Source organism: Pyrus communis, chromosome 13 (assembly GCF_041283825.1).
Source record: "Pyrus communis isolate YQ-2024b chromosome 13, ASM4128382v1, whole genome shotgun sequence".
NCBI lineage: Eukaryota > Viridiplantae > Streptophyta > Magnoliopsida > Rosales > Rosaceae > Pyrus > Pyrus communis.
The window spans coordinates 28,978,906-28,995,277 of record NC_142577.1 but is presented as its reverse complement, the minus strand read 5'-3'; the positions used below and the strand labels follow the sequence as shown (position 1 = coordinate 28,995,277).

Here is a 16,372-nt window from a genome sequence, read left to right as displayed (position 1 = left end):
GCTATGTTTCACACTCTATGTGGCCATGAAACAGAGATTAAGTGAAACAAAATTGAACAATATACTAACTATTGCTTGAACATGGAAGAATTGAAATCGTAGATCAAAACAATATGATTCGATGGAGAGATAAAATGGTGGCTCTTTCCATTGTGCAAGCAAGATTGGTTGGATTAGCCCACTTTTCTGTTGTGTATATATTTACTTATACGGCTTTCTTAAAACTTCAATACTATGTTTGATCTCGAAGAGAATGTACAAAAAATTCTTTTAACATTCAAAGTTTGTAGAAGTGAAGATTTGCTTCTAATTAATCAATGAACATCTTGTACTTGAGAAAAAATTAGTGGCAATATAAGTAGAACTTTCATGTAACACATTTTTTTTTTTTTCGGTAACTCTTTCTTCAATCATGTGATGAAAGAAATAAAGAAAAAACGAGTTGGAACAAAAATATGTGAGATTTTCAACGCATATCTTGTATGCATCTTCAAATACATAAAGCGAGTTGAGTTTGAGATTTGATTTGATTTTGATTTTTTGGTCGTTGGGTTGTTAATAATAGAAAATAATGTTTAGACGGGATCAAACTTAGACCTTATTATGCCGAATTAATTATAATAAAATGATTGATAATTCCAACTAAAAAGGAGAAGAAATGACCAGAATATGATCATAGTCTTTGTATAATCTAATCTCAAAGTCAATATTTTTGTGGGGATGGGATGGTCATTAATTACTCTCTTCCCGTACGCGTAAAGTTTGGCTCAAAATATTTATTAAGACCAATGCATTTCACGTTACATATTTTATATGCCTTTCAATTTCCTCAGCTGCAACCTCCTAATTATTTCTACGTATAAGGGATTGCCTTGACTTTTTATATGTTTTGAAAATAAAATTAGAAGCTTCACCAAGTAATTTTATTTCATTTACCAGTGTTATTCATTTACTCATTTTATTTTTTACGCACTTCATATTAATTTATATCTTTTGATAATTTTTTAATTTGTTTGATCTGACAAACGAAAATTAAAAGGTATATAAAAAGATAAAAAGGGGTCCCAAAAAATATTGCTTGCATACCCCCATAAATTAGTTTTAGACTTTTTGGATGATTGGGTCCATGGACTTATCCCACTTGGCTTGGCTTGACTTGACTTTTAGTTCGTCTCTTTTTATTTTTATATTTTCGTTGTTGTTACTAGTTGAGTTCTCATTAGTGGTCTTTGAGATTGGTTTTCACTTACACAAAAACTAGAGATTTTTCCATATTCGGAATACAAATTGGTAAACTACGTTTTTTTTTTTTTTTTTTTTTTTAAGCAACAAGGTGAATTGTATTCATAGCAATTCAAAAGCAACAACATATTACATAGACAAGGAAAACTCTCGCAAAACTAAATCCTACTATCAATCAACAAAACATCAATAATTACATCGAGGGATTCTTCGAACCAAGCGCACTTGCACGATGAGGATCGGGCATAACAAGCAAGATGGTGATCATATGATGTGTGAGCTGCGATAATAATGTTTCATTAATATCGTTATAGTATCATATTGACCGTGACCATAATGATGTGTGTATTTGGAGCATATACCTACTACCGACCTTTTGCTTGGTAAACCATTGAAATTGAAGAAGAAACCAGACTCAACGACCTCGTTTTGCACTGATTAATTAATTGGGCCTCAAATCAAAGCCCTTAATCTCTACATTAAGTAATAATTGTTTTGGATTTGACAGTGTAGCTGTCGCTGTGTATTAGCAGAGAAGTGCGCATCATGCGAAACACACTTAGGATTGAAATTGTACCAAAACCAGAAAGGAGGTGCGTCTGATTAATTTCTTATAAAAGTGGAGTCGGTGAGTCACTAAATCGTGCAACAGAGGGCACACACCAGCACACCTCTAAAATAAGAAGAGAAAAAAAACCCAACCCAATGCTAATTGTAATCACGCTAATTATCATTAGTGTTCAAGTGATAATGAGTGAATACCTAATCGTGAAAAAGAAAAGTAAGACACCTACAATGTTATTGGAAGTATAATGAAATCTTCATGATAATGATTAAATAGCTAAATGATAGATGATTTGGACGAATTTTGTGAAAATAATATTTGAATGAATAACTGAAAAACGAAGTGGTTTGACAATAGTGAATTGCGCGAATCTTCCTTTTCAATTTCCTGTGACCCAAACTCAAATTTTTATGTAGTATAAATTAAATTAGTTATATCACTTGCTATTAAAATAAATAAAGTGTTTAAACCTTAAATATAAATTTATAAAGTGGCCTGAAATATTACGGGTTAATAAAGTATTAAATGATTAATTTAATTAGCACTTGTACTCTCATTTCACAATAATAATTATTGACAAAAATATGCTAAAAAGAATCTTTATAGGCTTTATGCTACTTTTTTTTTTTTTTTTAACACAATTAATATATAATAATTTTAACGTTATACTATGAATTGACAGGAAATTTATAAATAAATAAAAAATCATACTTTTAAAAGCGAAGTTGGCATTTTTCTACCAAATGCAGCTCAAAATACATAGATACCAACAAAAAAAAGGGTTAGGATGACCAAGCAATGAGATTTGACTACGTGTCAATATTCGAGTGTGGAACCGTCTAGTCGCCGACCAACAAAGGTTTTGGACCGGCTCTGCAAGTAAAAGCGGAGGATCACATCCTCCTGGCTGGCTGCCAATGAGTCAGCCACACCGAATTCCATGAATGATCCAATTTGTTTTTGACACGACAAGTCTTTATTTAGTGTGACTATTTGTCTTTTTAACATGGCTTCACTTTTTATCATATTTTTAATTCATACGCAAGTGATATATATTAAATTAATTCAAACGATAGAAACGAAGATTCAAACTTAAATATTTATTGATATTTGATTATATGTAATATACTTTCTTACTGTAATTGGTGGATTTATTTGTATTATATAACTTTCTTTTATACAATTAGATTTATGTTAAATTTGTTTAAACTTGACTGGAAATTGTAGTTTAGGAGTTATTGATCCTTCGTCGTAACATACTAATTGTAGTTTAGGGTTTTATTTTAAATTATTGAATGAGAATTCGTGCTAATGTGCATAAGTAAAGCACATATGCTCTTAATAATATTTGAATGACATGTTTATAATGTATTAATTACATATATTATAATACGTGAATTAAGAAGACGTAGTTCCTTACATAATTCAACATTTTCCAGCCACGTTGTATTACAATTGCAAAAGGACCGCTACGCTTTTCTGACGTGGAACGGATGTCCCTGAAACTTGCATACCAAGTCGTTATGTTCTACATCAGTCTTCACAACTAAAACATTTTTTTATTTTCTGGTATTCCCTCATTCCAAATTTCCAAGTAATTTCTTCGAGTCTATATAATCGCAAAGCCCCTCCTTCCTCAAACCTCCTCCCCTTCTTCTTCTACTTCGTCCTCTTCCTCTGACCACCGCTCTCAGCCATGGAAATTCCGGTGCTCAACATAATTACCGATCTTCCGTCCCGCCTGACCTCGCTGCCGGACCCATCTTTTCTTTCGCAGAGTTTGTCGTTTCCCGGAATCCAAAACGTCTCTCAAGCTTACAGTTTCTGGACATGGGGAGCTCTAGTCCTCGCAATTCTAGCTTCCTTCGGCACCCTCATCACTATAATCAACATTTTTGTCATCAGTCTCCGCCGCCTCCGGATATTAGACCCGCAGCAGCTTAATCAGCAGCTCCACGACGGCGAGTATTCGGACGTCAGCGACGACGAAGATATCTGCTCTGCTTCTTCGGCGTCCTCCTTATCCGATGAAGATTTGGAACCCGAAATATCGTTCGACGACGAAAGTAATTCGATTGGGAGAGATGAACAATTCTACGTCAAAGGCTCGGGTTATTACGGCGAAGACGGAGTGCAGAATCATAATTTTGGACTCCGCCGCCGCCGAAGCTTCGGAGGACATCGATTCTCGTGGTCCGACTTCACGGCAGGCAATAGCGTCGTAAAAGTCTGGGACGCATCGTCGCCGGCCACGTTTTTGTCCGCGGACTCAGCCCCGTCGGGGCTCGTGTCTATGGGTGTCTGGGACGCGCGCGTCGGATGCCGGATTCCGGCGATACTCGCGGAGTGGGGCCCGCAGATCGGAAGAATAGTTGGAGTGGCATCTGGTGGCGTGGAGAAAGTCTACGTCAAGGATGGCGTAACCGGCAATTTGACAGTCGGTGACGTGAGGAAAGTGGCGTCGCCGTTGGGGAGTGTAACGGAGGCTGACGTGGACGATACGTGGTGGGACGCCGACGCCGTTGTTGTGACGGACCAATCAGCCGTGAGTGGATGTGACTCGGCAGTGATACGGTGTTGTAGCGCGGTTAGGTCTTATCTGCTGTAAAGTATTAGTACGAAACAACAGAAATCAAATAATGCAAGGTCATTATTTTGTAAATATCCTTTAATATTATTTACCATTTTTTATACCTTTCGATTTGTTTTTCTTTAGCTTGTAATCAACAGAAAAATGGCAAATTACAAGCTTCTTACTAGCTTCCTCTAGTGATGGAATCGAGATTATTTTTGGATCTTGCAATTTGAAGCCAATAAAAAAAAATCGAAATTTGAAGCTAATAAAAAAAAATCGAGACCACTCATTTTAAATTGTATGACCTTATTAATCCGTTCACTCATCCATTATACAAACCAATGGTCCAGATCTCTCTCTTCCTATCTTGAACAATTTGGATTACTCTATCGTGGACTATGAGATCCGAAGAGGACCTAAATTCCTGATGACGAAGGCTCGATAGCTAAGTCGATAATCTTCTTCTTTGCGGCGTGTTTTGGTTGTTAATTGTTAAACAAATATAAAAGATAAATTGTGTATTATACAACTTCAATGTTGAATGTGGCCGGAAAGAATCTCACCAACCAAATAAATTGTGTATGCTTGTGAAAAAAAAAAAAAAAAAACAGAAAGATGGATGTAATCTGCGATGCCATTGTTTGAAGGTACAATTGTTCATGAGGCATGCCTTGTAAAAGTAGAACTATGCTTCGCCATTGAAAAGTCAAATCACAAATGAACATGTGTCTGAATAATTAAAATTGAAAACTATAATTAGATGCTTGTCTATTTGTGATTAAGTTTCAGCAGCGAAGCATGGTTCATAAAAGTAGGTAGCAATGCCACTAATGCAATGGGTTCAACATCATGCTACAATTCACATAACATGTTGTGCTCTCCCTTTAATCAACATCACATTATCTAGCTTTCTGGAGCATGAGAATCCCGAGAGGGGCAACAAATTTATATAGATAGAAAAAGATCCATATCTTTTAGATGTTATGGTTAAGCAATAAACCGTTTGCCTCCAAAAAAATGAAACATAATCGGGACTACTCAATCACCCATATATATACATACGAGTACATATATATAACTTGGAAGTGTTAGAGTGGCTAGATCTAGCTTCTTATTCTTCACACTTCCTACGAGTTTGTAGAGAAGAAGCTTCAATGCAGCTTGTATGGCACTCTTGTATTATTTTTATATAATCCGCCTTATGGATAAGAGAAATGCAACCTGAACATCCTACGTTTTTTTGAAATTTCCACATTTAGCAGGAAGTTTAATTTTCTAATGACAGATAGGTCCAGATTTCGCATGCTTATCTTATGCTAGACTTGGTCCATGATTAACACAAAGGTAACTTGCAGGGCACAAATAACTAGTTACGTGACCATTTTTATATTTTCTTCCCACGAAAACGCACGTCGTTTCCCGGAATCCCACAGATTATTTTAGTACCAGAATATGTTGTAGGCGTTGTCGAAGGGGGCCCCCGCGGTTTGAGTCAAATGTGTGATTGCTGTTTAGCTTTGGGCCTAACCCATGCAAACCCACGGACCATAGTAACATTTTTGTTGATCGGACTTTTTCTCAAACCATTTTGGAGCACATGTCTGTCTTTTAACTCAAAATGGATATTTGGTGCGCCTAGGATGATCTGAAGACATTGTAACCCCCATTTTTTGACAAATGATAACGTTAGCACTTTAAATTATTAAATGTTAGGCAAGAAATAGGATCGGTGGAGATCGAACTCGCATCCTATGAATCATCGATAGAGATTGAACTCGTACCAAGATGCATAGGTAGTATTGTTTTTCGTCACTACAATAAAGCACCATCTGTATATCGCCCAATTTTGTGCCTATGTTTAATGGTTAAAAAATGATTTTCCCACTTTTTCTGTTCTTCTGCACATTCTATCTTATTTATGCTCCGTCGTGAACGAAAGTGGATGCGCTTCCCTAATTGTTTCCGCGGCCATTTTGATCGCATATGGTTACTAGTTATAGATCTCTACAAGTCGGTACGCATCTAATAAAAAAAAGAGGAAACTTGATATAGGTCCAATTTTTTGAGTCAATAGTAGAAATAGTCCAATTTATTAAAATAAGTCCAATTCCTTAAATCTTATTATTTTATTATCAATAATTATCTCTTAAATGATAAGATTTATTATAAAAATCAAATTTATTCCTAATTATCTCTTTGATTATTTATTTATTTTTGTTCTTTCTTGTTCTTTATCCCGTTTTAAACCCCATTTATAGATTTTATTTTTTATTTTTATAATCAACCTATATCACAGGTTAATTATATTTATTTACCTATGTGATAGATTCTTTTTTATAATCAAGTAAGATTCATGTGTCTTGCTTGTATATTATGTTTTTTTTTTCTACCTTTTAGTTAAGTTTCATATCTTACTTATAGGTATGATATACATTCATATATTTGTTATTTGAGTTAGGGTAGAATGATTTGCAAATAGATTTATGTCAATATATATATATATATATTTTGTTATAAGATATTAATTATATTTTTTGGGGTTGAAAATTCATAATATTAGAAGATTTTAATTGATTTTAATATTTTTAGAAAATATAAAATGAGCATTAAAAAAAATAAATACATATAATTAGGTAATTGGACTCACTCTTAAAAACCATCTATGTTTTTGGATCTGGATCTAAAAGCCCCTAAAAAAAATTAATAAAAACAAACAGTAATTGAAGGTTAATTTTGTAAACCACACACGTTGTAAATCATATTATTAATCCCAAATTTCAATGTAAACCACACACGTGGTAAATCATATTATTAATCCCAAAATTCAATGTAAACCATGTGGATCTGTTGACCCTAAAAAATGCCTAGCCTACATCATTCGGTTGAATGCAGGGCGTGCTAACTCGTTGGTTGAGCTCAGCTGGAGAGTGAATGAATGTTGATGTGGCATTGGGCGTACTGATGACTTCTGAAATTTGCGACGGCAGCCGAGGAAGGAATACTTCTTGGCCTTCGAGTTCTGGAACCTGAAGACAACGTTGCTCGTTCTGCGAAGTTTACTATCAAATTCAATTTTCAGTGTGCCGAATGTCATAACTTGGTAACACCTCGCTTTGTTGAGAATGCCAAGGAGATGATCTCTTCCAACAAGGACTTAGAGATTCCTGCTGATTGAGGCTTGGATAGATAACCAGTTGGTCTCGAAGTAGTGTTGTTTATCCAAATTAAAGGTGATCATCGGTCGGCTGATTCTACGACTTAATATTGTTTATCCAAATTGAAGATGTGTTGGCGAACAAGGGTAAAATAAAAAATCTAAAGATGTTTGAGAGGTTTCACATAAAGTGAGAGTTTGCGCAGTGCAGATTTGAAGGGGCTTTGAATGATACCCTCTCCTCTCTATTGATAGTAGTAGTTCCGCATGGTCGATTTAGAGTCCCACTCGAACTATAATTCCTTGGTCGAACCCAAATAGGTTTCGGCCAACCCTAGTTCATGTAAGATTCTGAATTCCACCCTATTATCGTCCAGGTTTAACCCTTGATTCTTGGCATATTTTCTTATTCGAACCATAACTAGCCTTTGAGGACTCCTTGTTCTACTGGGACTCGACCGACCCTTCTATTCAGATAAGATTGTGTTTTGATAGGATTCGACCAAACCTCACTAGGCTGGGTTTTTCTTGAAAATATTTTGAGATACCTGATGTCCTGTATACGGGCCGAGCCCATAATCCCCTCGCCCCAAAATGTCATTTTGGGTCCAAACAGGATCTTAACTAAAACAAGATTCAATTAGCTACTAGCCTGGCTACGTGTGGCATCGTCAAACCAGTATTCATGTTTTTCCAGACTACTCGTGTAATTGTGGTTGGTGGTCAAGTCAAGACTTGAGGCGTACAGGAAGTTGCACAGAGGGCTTCCTGTTTCTAATGCAGTAGTTGTGCAGAATTATATAACATGTCAACGTATATGCGTCATAAAGTTTGATAATGCTAAGTACCCAAAACCTTATGAAATTTCAGAAGGGTCAATATATTTAGTTTCCAGCTGCCAATGGTAACTCAATATATCCCCTAACCCAATTGAGGTTAAATGTAGAGATTTAAAATCCCAGAAATCCATACCCACATTTAAGTTAAGGAGTAAAAACTAATTAACAAAACAAGAACCATGAATGAATTAATGAATAAATTAAGCTATGAACAAGCAATGGACTTTTTCTATCAACATACAAAAAAACTGAATAAAAGAAACAGATAAAGAATCAATTAACAGTGGTAGCAAATAACTAACTAGCTCGATTGGATAATCGTCTAGTTGCTTATTAGTTGTTCATCATGTAGTCAATATTCTGGGAGTCCTTTGATGAACTTGAACATTGATGGAGATATCGAACCGCCGAAGTTCGGAGATGCATGCGATGAGGAATCGGAGAATCTGTAAAGCGGCCTTGGCGGGCAGAAGAAATCCGCTGAATTATTTGAGGTCGGCGTAAACAATGGAATATCTGCAAAATACGGGCTAGGGTTGCTGAACATGGCATTGGGAGAATATCCGGAAGATGATGAGCTCCCCACTTGATGTTGAACATTATTAATCACACTATTATTATCGTAATTCCCACCACCACAATTAATCTCATCCGTCAGATCCGAACACGACTCGTTTCCATCACGGCTGCGGCTAATAGCAGATTTAGTAATGTCTGTATTGTCGATATGGTCGTCTTGACACGATGAAACTTTCACGTTTGCATGATCATCATGAGTAGTGTCAGTGTCTTGGCTTTGGTCGTTGACGTCGTCGTGAGTATTATCGGAGCGCGAGAGGCCGGTGAGATTTTGGACCAAGGCCATGAAATCGCGCGCCTGCGCGTGGATGATTTTCGGAGATTGGGTGTAGATGATCACCGGCTGCCGCTGCTGCTGGTGCTGGTGGTGTTGCTTCTCCGTCTTGTAGGCGGCGGCCATGCGGGGATAGTTATTGGTAGGTTTGTGGATGAGATGGGAGCTTCGGTTGATCTTCAACGGGGAGGGACGGCTTCCGTTGATCATCATCTGGTCCCTCCTAATGGATGAATGTTGTACTTGATGATTATCATCCAGCTGGAACTTTGCAGGTTTCATGCTCAATGATCTGTTACCTAATTAAGTTAACTAACTGATCTTAATAGTAATTAGGTAGCTCCAAAATGAAAGGATCAGTTAATCAAGAAACTAATTAAGATTTCGAATAGCAAATAGAGAGAGAGAGAGAGAGAGGATGACATTAATTTGATTAGAGGGAGAGAGATGTGTGATATATAGAAGGAGAGTATGAAAGAAAGAATGGAAGCCAAGCCAACATTTCTGACTGTTGACATTTATCATAGTTTTATACAAAAGAATAATACTATTAATTGGGAAGAATATTGGCAAACTGCTATCCCATTCGTCCATTGCCATTTGCCTTATGTTTGAGGTTTGGTTGTCCTCTTGGGTGCATTTGTTGGCTGCCACACGCAACGTCGGTGCCGCTCGGTCAAGCAAAACTATTTTTTATTTTTTTTCTATTTTATTAATTGTGGCTCTTCTGCATGCCTAGCTCCTTGGTGTTCACACACACACATATAATATTTGAGAAATTGTAATATATTAAGAGTCTGACGCTAATTAGATAGTAAGTATAACATACTTGAACGTTATAAACATAATGCTCGAGCACCTTGATTAGGCTAAGTGGTCACCTCAAATATTTTTTGTTAGATTAAATTAGTTTTAAATATTGTATCGTAAAAAATAAAACAAAAAGCATGTTATTAGCACTGTTTTATTAGCAGCTTGAAGTTCAGTTATACAGCCTGCGCGGCTCTTGACACTTGTGTTGAGCTCCCACCTTATTTCCTCAACAGAGTTGGGCGTGAATATTGGGAAGTTCCCCTTTTTGAGTTCAGTGAATGGAAGGCAATTTAACTATTTAAGACTTTAGATTTACCAGTATATATGCAAAATTACAGATTTATTGTTATTTATTTATTTTCTGTGTGTACATCATATGCATATGGTGTTCACTGCTTGATCTTTAATTGCAGATAATTAAGTGAAATTTTAATCAGTTTGACGGTGAGGAATGACTATTAATTGGGGCCCAGGGCAAATCCCCTCTGTCAGCCTGAATAGTCAAACTTTCTAATAAAATATCTTGAGACTTTTTATACTTTTCAAGAACTTGAATTTGGAGCTTTGACTAATTTGAATAGTATTTTTATTCGATTTTTTTCTTATAAACTTCAATGTTATATCATCATATTCTCTTGACCTAGATCAGTAAAGTCAAATTCTTGTAGTTTATCTTGTTCACTAACTTATTTTTTGTCTTTGGTCAAAACATAGCATTTGACAAGTATATTATCATGGTGGCAAAGACACAATTCAATCCAGCTATATATTTCATGAACTGCTGCGTTTTCAAAGTCAATCAATTGAAAATTTATCCTCATTCGTTCAGCCTGGCTTGTAATTGCAGAAATGATCGAAGGACCGTCAACTCCCCATCCTTCAGTCTCCCTTTTGACGTGCATGCAGTGATCAATCTAGCTAGCCGCACCGTCAAAGTCACCCTTCTACGGTTCTACTGCTCTACATAATTTCTGTGTGGTGACATTTTTGGAAAACATCATTCTTTGTAACGTGCACATTTTTGCCGCTTCTTAAAAATTTATAAGTGCTTGCGCTAATGATGTTTTATTATAAATTAATTTTTTTATTAAAAATCCATGTGCTAGCCACAATTAAGTACCGAACTTATAAAAATAAGTATCAAAAGCAATTAAAAGTGCTTTTGGCTATAAAAATAAGAGCCCTTTGAGTTTCATATTTTGATTGAAGAAGAATTACATGTCTAATATTACGTAGTGGTCCAGTGCAAAGGGACCAGAGGGTGGAGTGAGCCTCTGGCCCAGTGACTCAACACTAGTTAGTTGGAAAGTCACACGTTGTCCTTGTTAATTATAACTTAAAAATATATTATCAAACAACTGCGTACACAGTCAATAACCAGCAACTGAGGAAGACATTGTTCCATTGTCGTCCTTCATCGTCATGATCGTAATCCATGACGAAAATTGAGGTGATATATATTTCATCAGGTTTATCTAGGAGATGGTGTGATGACTACGGCTTTCTAAGATTTCAGGTGCTGCACAACTTATTAGACTATTCAAATTTGGATACAATAAAGAGTTACCAACTTACCAGACATTTCTTGTAGTGCTGCACAACGTATTAGACGATTCACAAGAATTTTTTATTTTATTTTCATAACAATAGTAAAACTCAAATTTAAAATACTTTACTTACAGATGAAGATAAATACCATTAAACCATAGTGCTAGAGATTCCTTCACAAGAAGATTAACGATCATTCCACTTACCAGACATTTCTTATTATTTTCTAAATTATTCCACTTACCTGACATTTCTTATTATTTTCTAAACATATAAACATGTGTTTAAATAGTAAATCAAGGAAAACATTGAAGATTCAAAAGAAGTGGATAAATGAAACCATTCTTTATCTTCTTTGCTTTTTAGAAACAAATGTTAATAGACATGAGCCTAGGCATCCGCAGCAACTTATGAAACACGTTTTCTTGACCATGAGAAATCATTGTCGATTGCAAATCTGTATGTTTGTATCAGGAGCTTCATATAATCTTGGTCTCTATGTTTCAAAGGTCAAGTTGTGCTGCGTTCGAACCTTAACAATTTTCCTTCTTCTGACATTTCATAGGTTTATTTTTCATCGTTCATTATAACCGAGACGAAAAATAAACATCATCAGATATATTGCTTTATTGGACTGAAATTATAAGGTTTGAAAAAAAAAATTCCGAATCTCCCTATTTTCCAACTCCTATGTTAGTATGTTATTATTTGAGGAAAATGTGTGTAGGGTTGTCCAACCATGTTATCTATATATTAAGTCTAGACCCGGTTCAGGCTCAGTGCTGGCAGGCGACCGTTCGGGGTCCAAAATAATTGGGGGCACCAAAATTATTCGGATGGTATATTTATATATGTTTTTATAAGAGTATATATTTATAAAATTTGGTTCAATGACAAAGAAGTTCAACTAGAACTAGTGGTTTTGTTGTTTGAAATTAATAAGGGGGTCTTGGGCTCAAAACAACATGTGTTCTTATTTACCTTTTAATTTTTACAAATTTATTTTCATATGAGTATAAATATATAAAATTTGGCTAAATAATCAAGAAGTTTAATTAGAATCAATGGTTTTTGTTGTTTAAAATTAACGAGATGTCCTAAGTTCGAAATGTTAAGTGCATGTTTATTCTTTTCAATTTTTTCGAATTTTTGTTTGGTTGTTAATTTATTTTTAAACATTTGTTCCAATTCAAGTCTAATCTTCAATAAAGAGTAATGCTTGACCAAATTTGCAAATCATATGACGTGTCATCAAAAATTTTAATTTAATACTCATTTATTACTTATACATATCAATTAAAGACTCAAAACATCATTATTTTTTTAACCCCATATTGACAAGGTTAGTAAATAAGAAAAAATACCTCACAATTTATACAAAAATACTTTAAAAGTTCAGATGGAAAACAAAACTCATATCTAACTACTTGTAAACCTGAGTTTTTTTGTTTTTTTCTCACGATACAAAATAAATTAGTTTTTTTGTATTTCTAAATTATTAAGTTTGAAGTGATTTTCTAAGTATAATTTTATCGATGTCTTACGTGTGAAAATAAATAATTTTCTTATATAAAGTCAGGATATATTTTTTGACGTCGTCCCGAACCTCAAAAATCTCTAAACTGGCCTTTAAGTGCGTCTCACGAAAGCATGATATTGATCAATCGGCTTAAGCTTAGAGCATTGATCACGCTTTTACTTTGTGGCCTTGGAAATGTTTTGTTTCACTGCATTACAGGGGCTTTCTCGATTCGATTCTTTGGTAAACAAAAAGGCCGGGCCTCTTTTATCAGATTAGGGCATTCGGCCCATTTTCTGTCCAATGCCCAGGGTCTGTATTGTACGACAAAGAAAAGATCAGTATTTGATGTATCATACGAAAAATGGCATACGTTGAATAAAGTTGGCAATGAGGAGTATCTTATCTATATAACTATATAAGCACATGCAAGGAGAAATTTTTTCTTGTGATCGGAACACGGGTGGTACACCACATGTTTTGATATAAGTGGTGGAAAGTTTTATTTTTTAAACTATTAACTTTTTAATACACATATCTCACCATTTGTATAATAACACGTGGTGTAACACCCCGTGTTCCGGTCACACTAAAAAATCTCTTACATGCAAGGTCCTTCCTCCCATCAATGTGAGATTCATTCTCAAGACGCCTCTTCGCTTGTGGTAATTTTCAAGACTAGCACGTGGATAATACAACTTAGGTAACGTGGAGCACGTGTGGCCATTAGACTTTCCACATGAGAAAACATGTTCGAATACCATGAATAAAATTGGGGTTTTATCATAAAATCAATTAGCAATATGAAGAGTAACTCAAATACTTATAAGCACATGAAGGTCCCTCCTCTCATCACTATGAGATTCATTCCCAATACATACCAATTTTTTTTTTTCATCCTACACACTCTTGTAGAATCGTGTTTATTATTTTTATTTGATTTATTTAATTTCATGATTAGAAATAAAAAGAAATGTGTGAGAAGCTAAAAAGAATTATAAAGTCAGCTCCCATATATGTTTATATATGCATTCCTAATAGCGGTATACACTCGAAGTCACGTATTATCTTCCTAAGGGAAAAGAAAAGAAACTCAGAAGGTGGACCAAAAACAGTCAAAGTAGATGAGCTTCTAGATGGGCTAATGGAGCAGTAAAATGGTGTGACTCCTCACCATTGCAAACCCCATGTCCACATGGCCGTCATCGTGCTTGGAAAACGCGAAGGGGGTCAGAGCAGCACCCAGTAACTCTTCTATGAAGTGCTCCTCAAACAATGACTAATAATATTACCACAAGTCGAGAATAATATTGCATTAAAATACATGATATTTAAATATCAATTTGTTTGGTAAATTAAAAATTATATAGTTGTTGTTATTTTATTAGGGTTTTTAGTTCTTAGTTATAGGATCATGCGCAAAGCAATCGCACGCGCACTGCATTTCTCTGCCATTCGTCTCCAGTCTCTATATTGTGTATATCATCAGAAAGTGGTAGCAGAATTAAGCAGTTGCAGTTGAAGAGGGGAGGAGAGAAGGCCTCTCTCTTCCTTCTTCTTCGATCTTGGTTTTTGCAATAAAACCATCATGCTTCTCTCTACTGATCACACACACACACACGCATATTTTATACATTATAAATAAAAATATGTTTCAGAACATTAGCCGACTGCCTGACTGATCACTCACTTCTCGATGCTTTTGTCTTTCACTCTTTCGATCACTCGTCCTTGGATCTCCCGTTCACCCTTTTAGGCATTCCCTTTCTTCTGCCATTGATTTATTGGTTCTTTATTTGTGTGTTTTTATTTTGTATTTTTCAAGCAATATTCACACTGGGACAGCTTCACTAAAACCAGCAAGTCACCACGTTCAACCATTGCTAGCTCCTCCAACACGTAAATTTCAATTTTCAAGCGCCACAATATGAGCAAATCCACGTCCCAACTTAATTATCTGTTCTCTTTCTATCTCAACTGCCTAGACATGTCATATTGATTAGAACAACTTTCATACACCTAGAATGCCAATTGTATTTTTTTTAACTTCCTCGCATAACAATACGTGATTGATTTTTGAATCTTGTTAGCATGACATTACATGTGTACATGAAAGTTTTTATGAAGGCAAATGCAAATGCGAATGTGAGCGATGTTTTTGACAATCCATTTCCCTCCATGCATAGCTAGATCTTGGTGGATCAAACCTCTATGTATATAAATTACATTATATAATATTGTTTGTTTTGTAATTTCGTTGATTCTTGAATAACACAACAAAACAAACATACTCAGCAATGTGTAATAATAATGGATATATACACGCATGTTTGTTTGTGTTAGTTACGAGATGATCAGCTAGCTATAACTCATAATTCATGGTCCCCTTATTAAATTACTAATTTTCTCAATTTTCCATTTGTACGTGCTATTTTATGCGCATTGCATTGCACATGCTGCGCCCTAACACATTTCACCATATCAAGAATTTTAAAGACTCTCTCAAAAGTATGAGTTAAAAAAAAAACTCAGCCGCCTCACATTTTAACATTAACTCCTTTGTTAATATTATAAAATATCATATCAAAAGCACGAAGTGGCAAATAGTCTATAGAGAGTCTCAACTTTTGAGAAAGTTCCATTAGCATTTATCCTCGCGATAATTAACTATCTCTATAAATTGTAATTGCATCTTAACTAAATATTGTTCCAATTCAGAGAACTTAACCTCTAAAATTGATGAGTAATTGGTCTTAAAGGAGATGTCAAAATTGACACGTAAGCATACAACAATAAAAAATGGCAGCATACTCTCTCCAACTGAGCCTTCAATTTCTTACATGGCGCTAAGTCATTTGAAGGAAAAATCTTTTGCTGTCAAATTTATTAAATGATATATTAATAGATTAATATAATATATAATAAATGTTGTTATGTTTTTGAAATATTTGATTGGTTGCCTTAATCATTGAACTACACAAAAGATAAAAAAAAAAATATATATATATATATATATATTAAATGACATTATTATTTAACATATCAGGTGGAGTAAAATATTGTACAAAATATTAAATTACCACATAAGTTATTAACTATTATTTTGATGTTTAAAATTTGACATCAGTTGTTGATAATTCAAATAATTTAAAATTTGATGTCCCCGAAATAATGTCTCCCCCTCTTGTGTGGCACCATTGCTGGCAGAACCGTCCCTCCCATTCCACCATGCCATGCCACGCCCCACACTTCACTTGTTATATC

The 16,372-nt window shown here is 35.0% G+C and overlaps 2 protein-coding genes across 2 annotated transcripts; one reads left to right on the top strand and one right to left on the bottom strand.

The window, feature by feature from the left end:
- Positions 1 to 3,302: 3,302 nt before the first annotated feature.
- On the top strand, positions 3,303 to 4,502 carry LOC137737919 (uncharacterized). The gene has a single exon (XM_068477503.2). The coding sequence runs from the start codon at positions 3,504 to 3,506 to the stop codon at positions 4,413 to 4,415; it is 912 nt and encodes a 303-aa protein (XP_068333604.2). The 5' UTR covers positions 3,303 to 3,503; the 3' UTR covers positions 4,416 to 4,502.
- Positions 4,503 to 8,727: 4,225 nt separating this feature from the next.
- On the bottom strand, positions 8,728 to 9,354 carry LOC137736362 (uncharacterized). Its single transcript, XM_068475643.2, has one exon. The coding sequence runs from the start codon at positions 9,352 to 9,354 to the stop codon at positions 8,728 to 8,730; it is 627 nt and encodes a 208-aa protein (XP_068331744.2).
- Positions 9,355 to 16,372: the final 7,018 nt, after the last annotated feature.

Coding starts and splice junctions, on each gene's coding strand:
- LOC137737919 (XM_068477503.2), top strand. CDS start 3,504: ATGGAAATTCCGGTGCTCAACATAATTACCGATCTTCCGTCCCGCCTG.
- LOC137736362 (XM_068475643.2), bottom strand. CDS start 9,354: ATGGCCGCCGCCTACAAGACGGAGAAGCAACACCACCAGCACCAGCAG.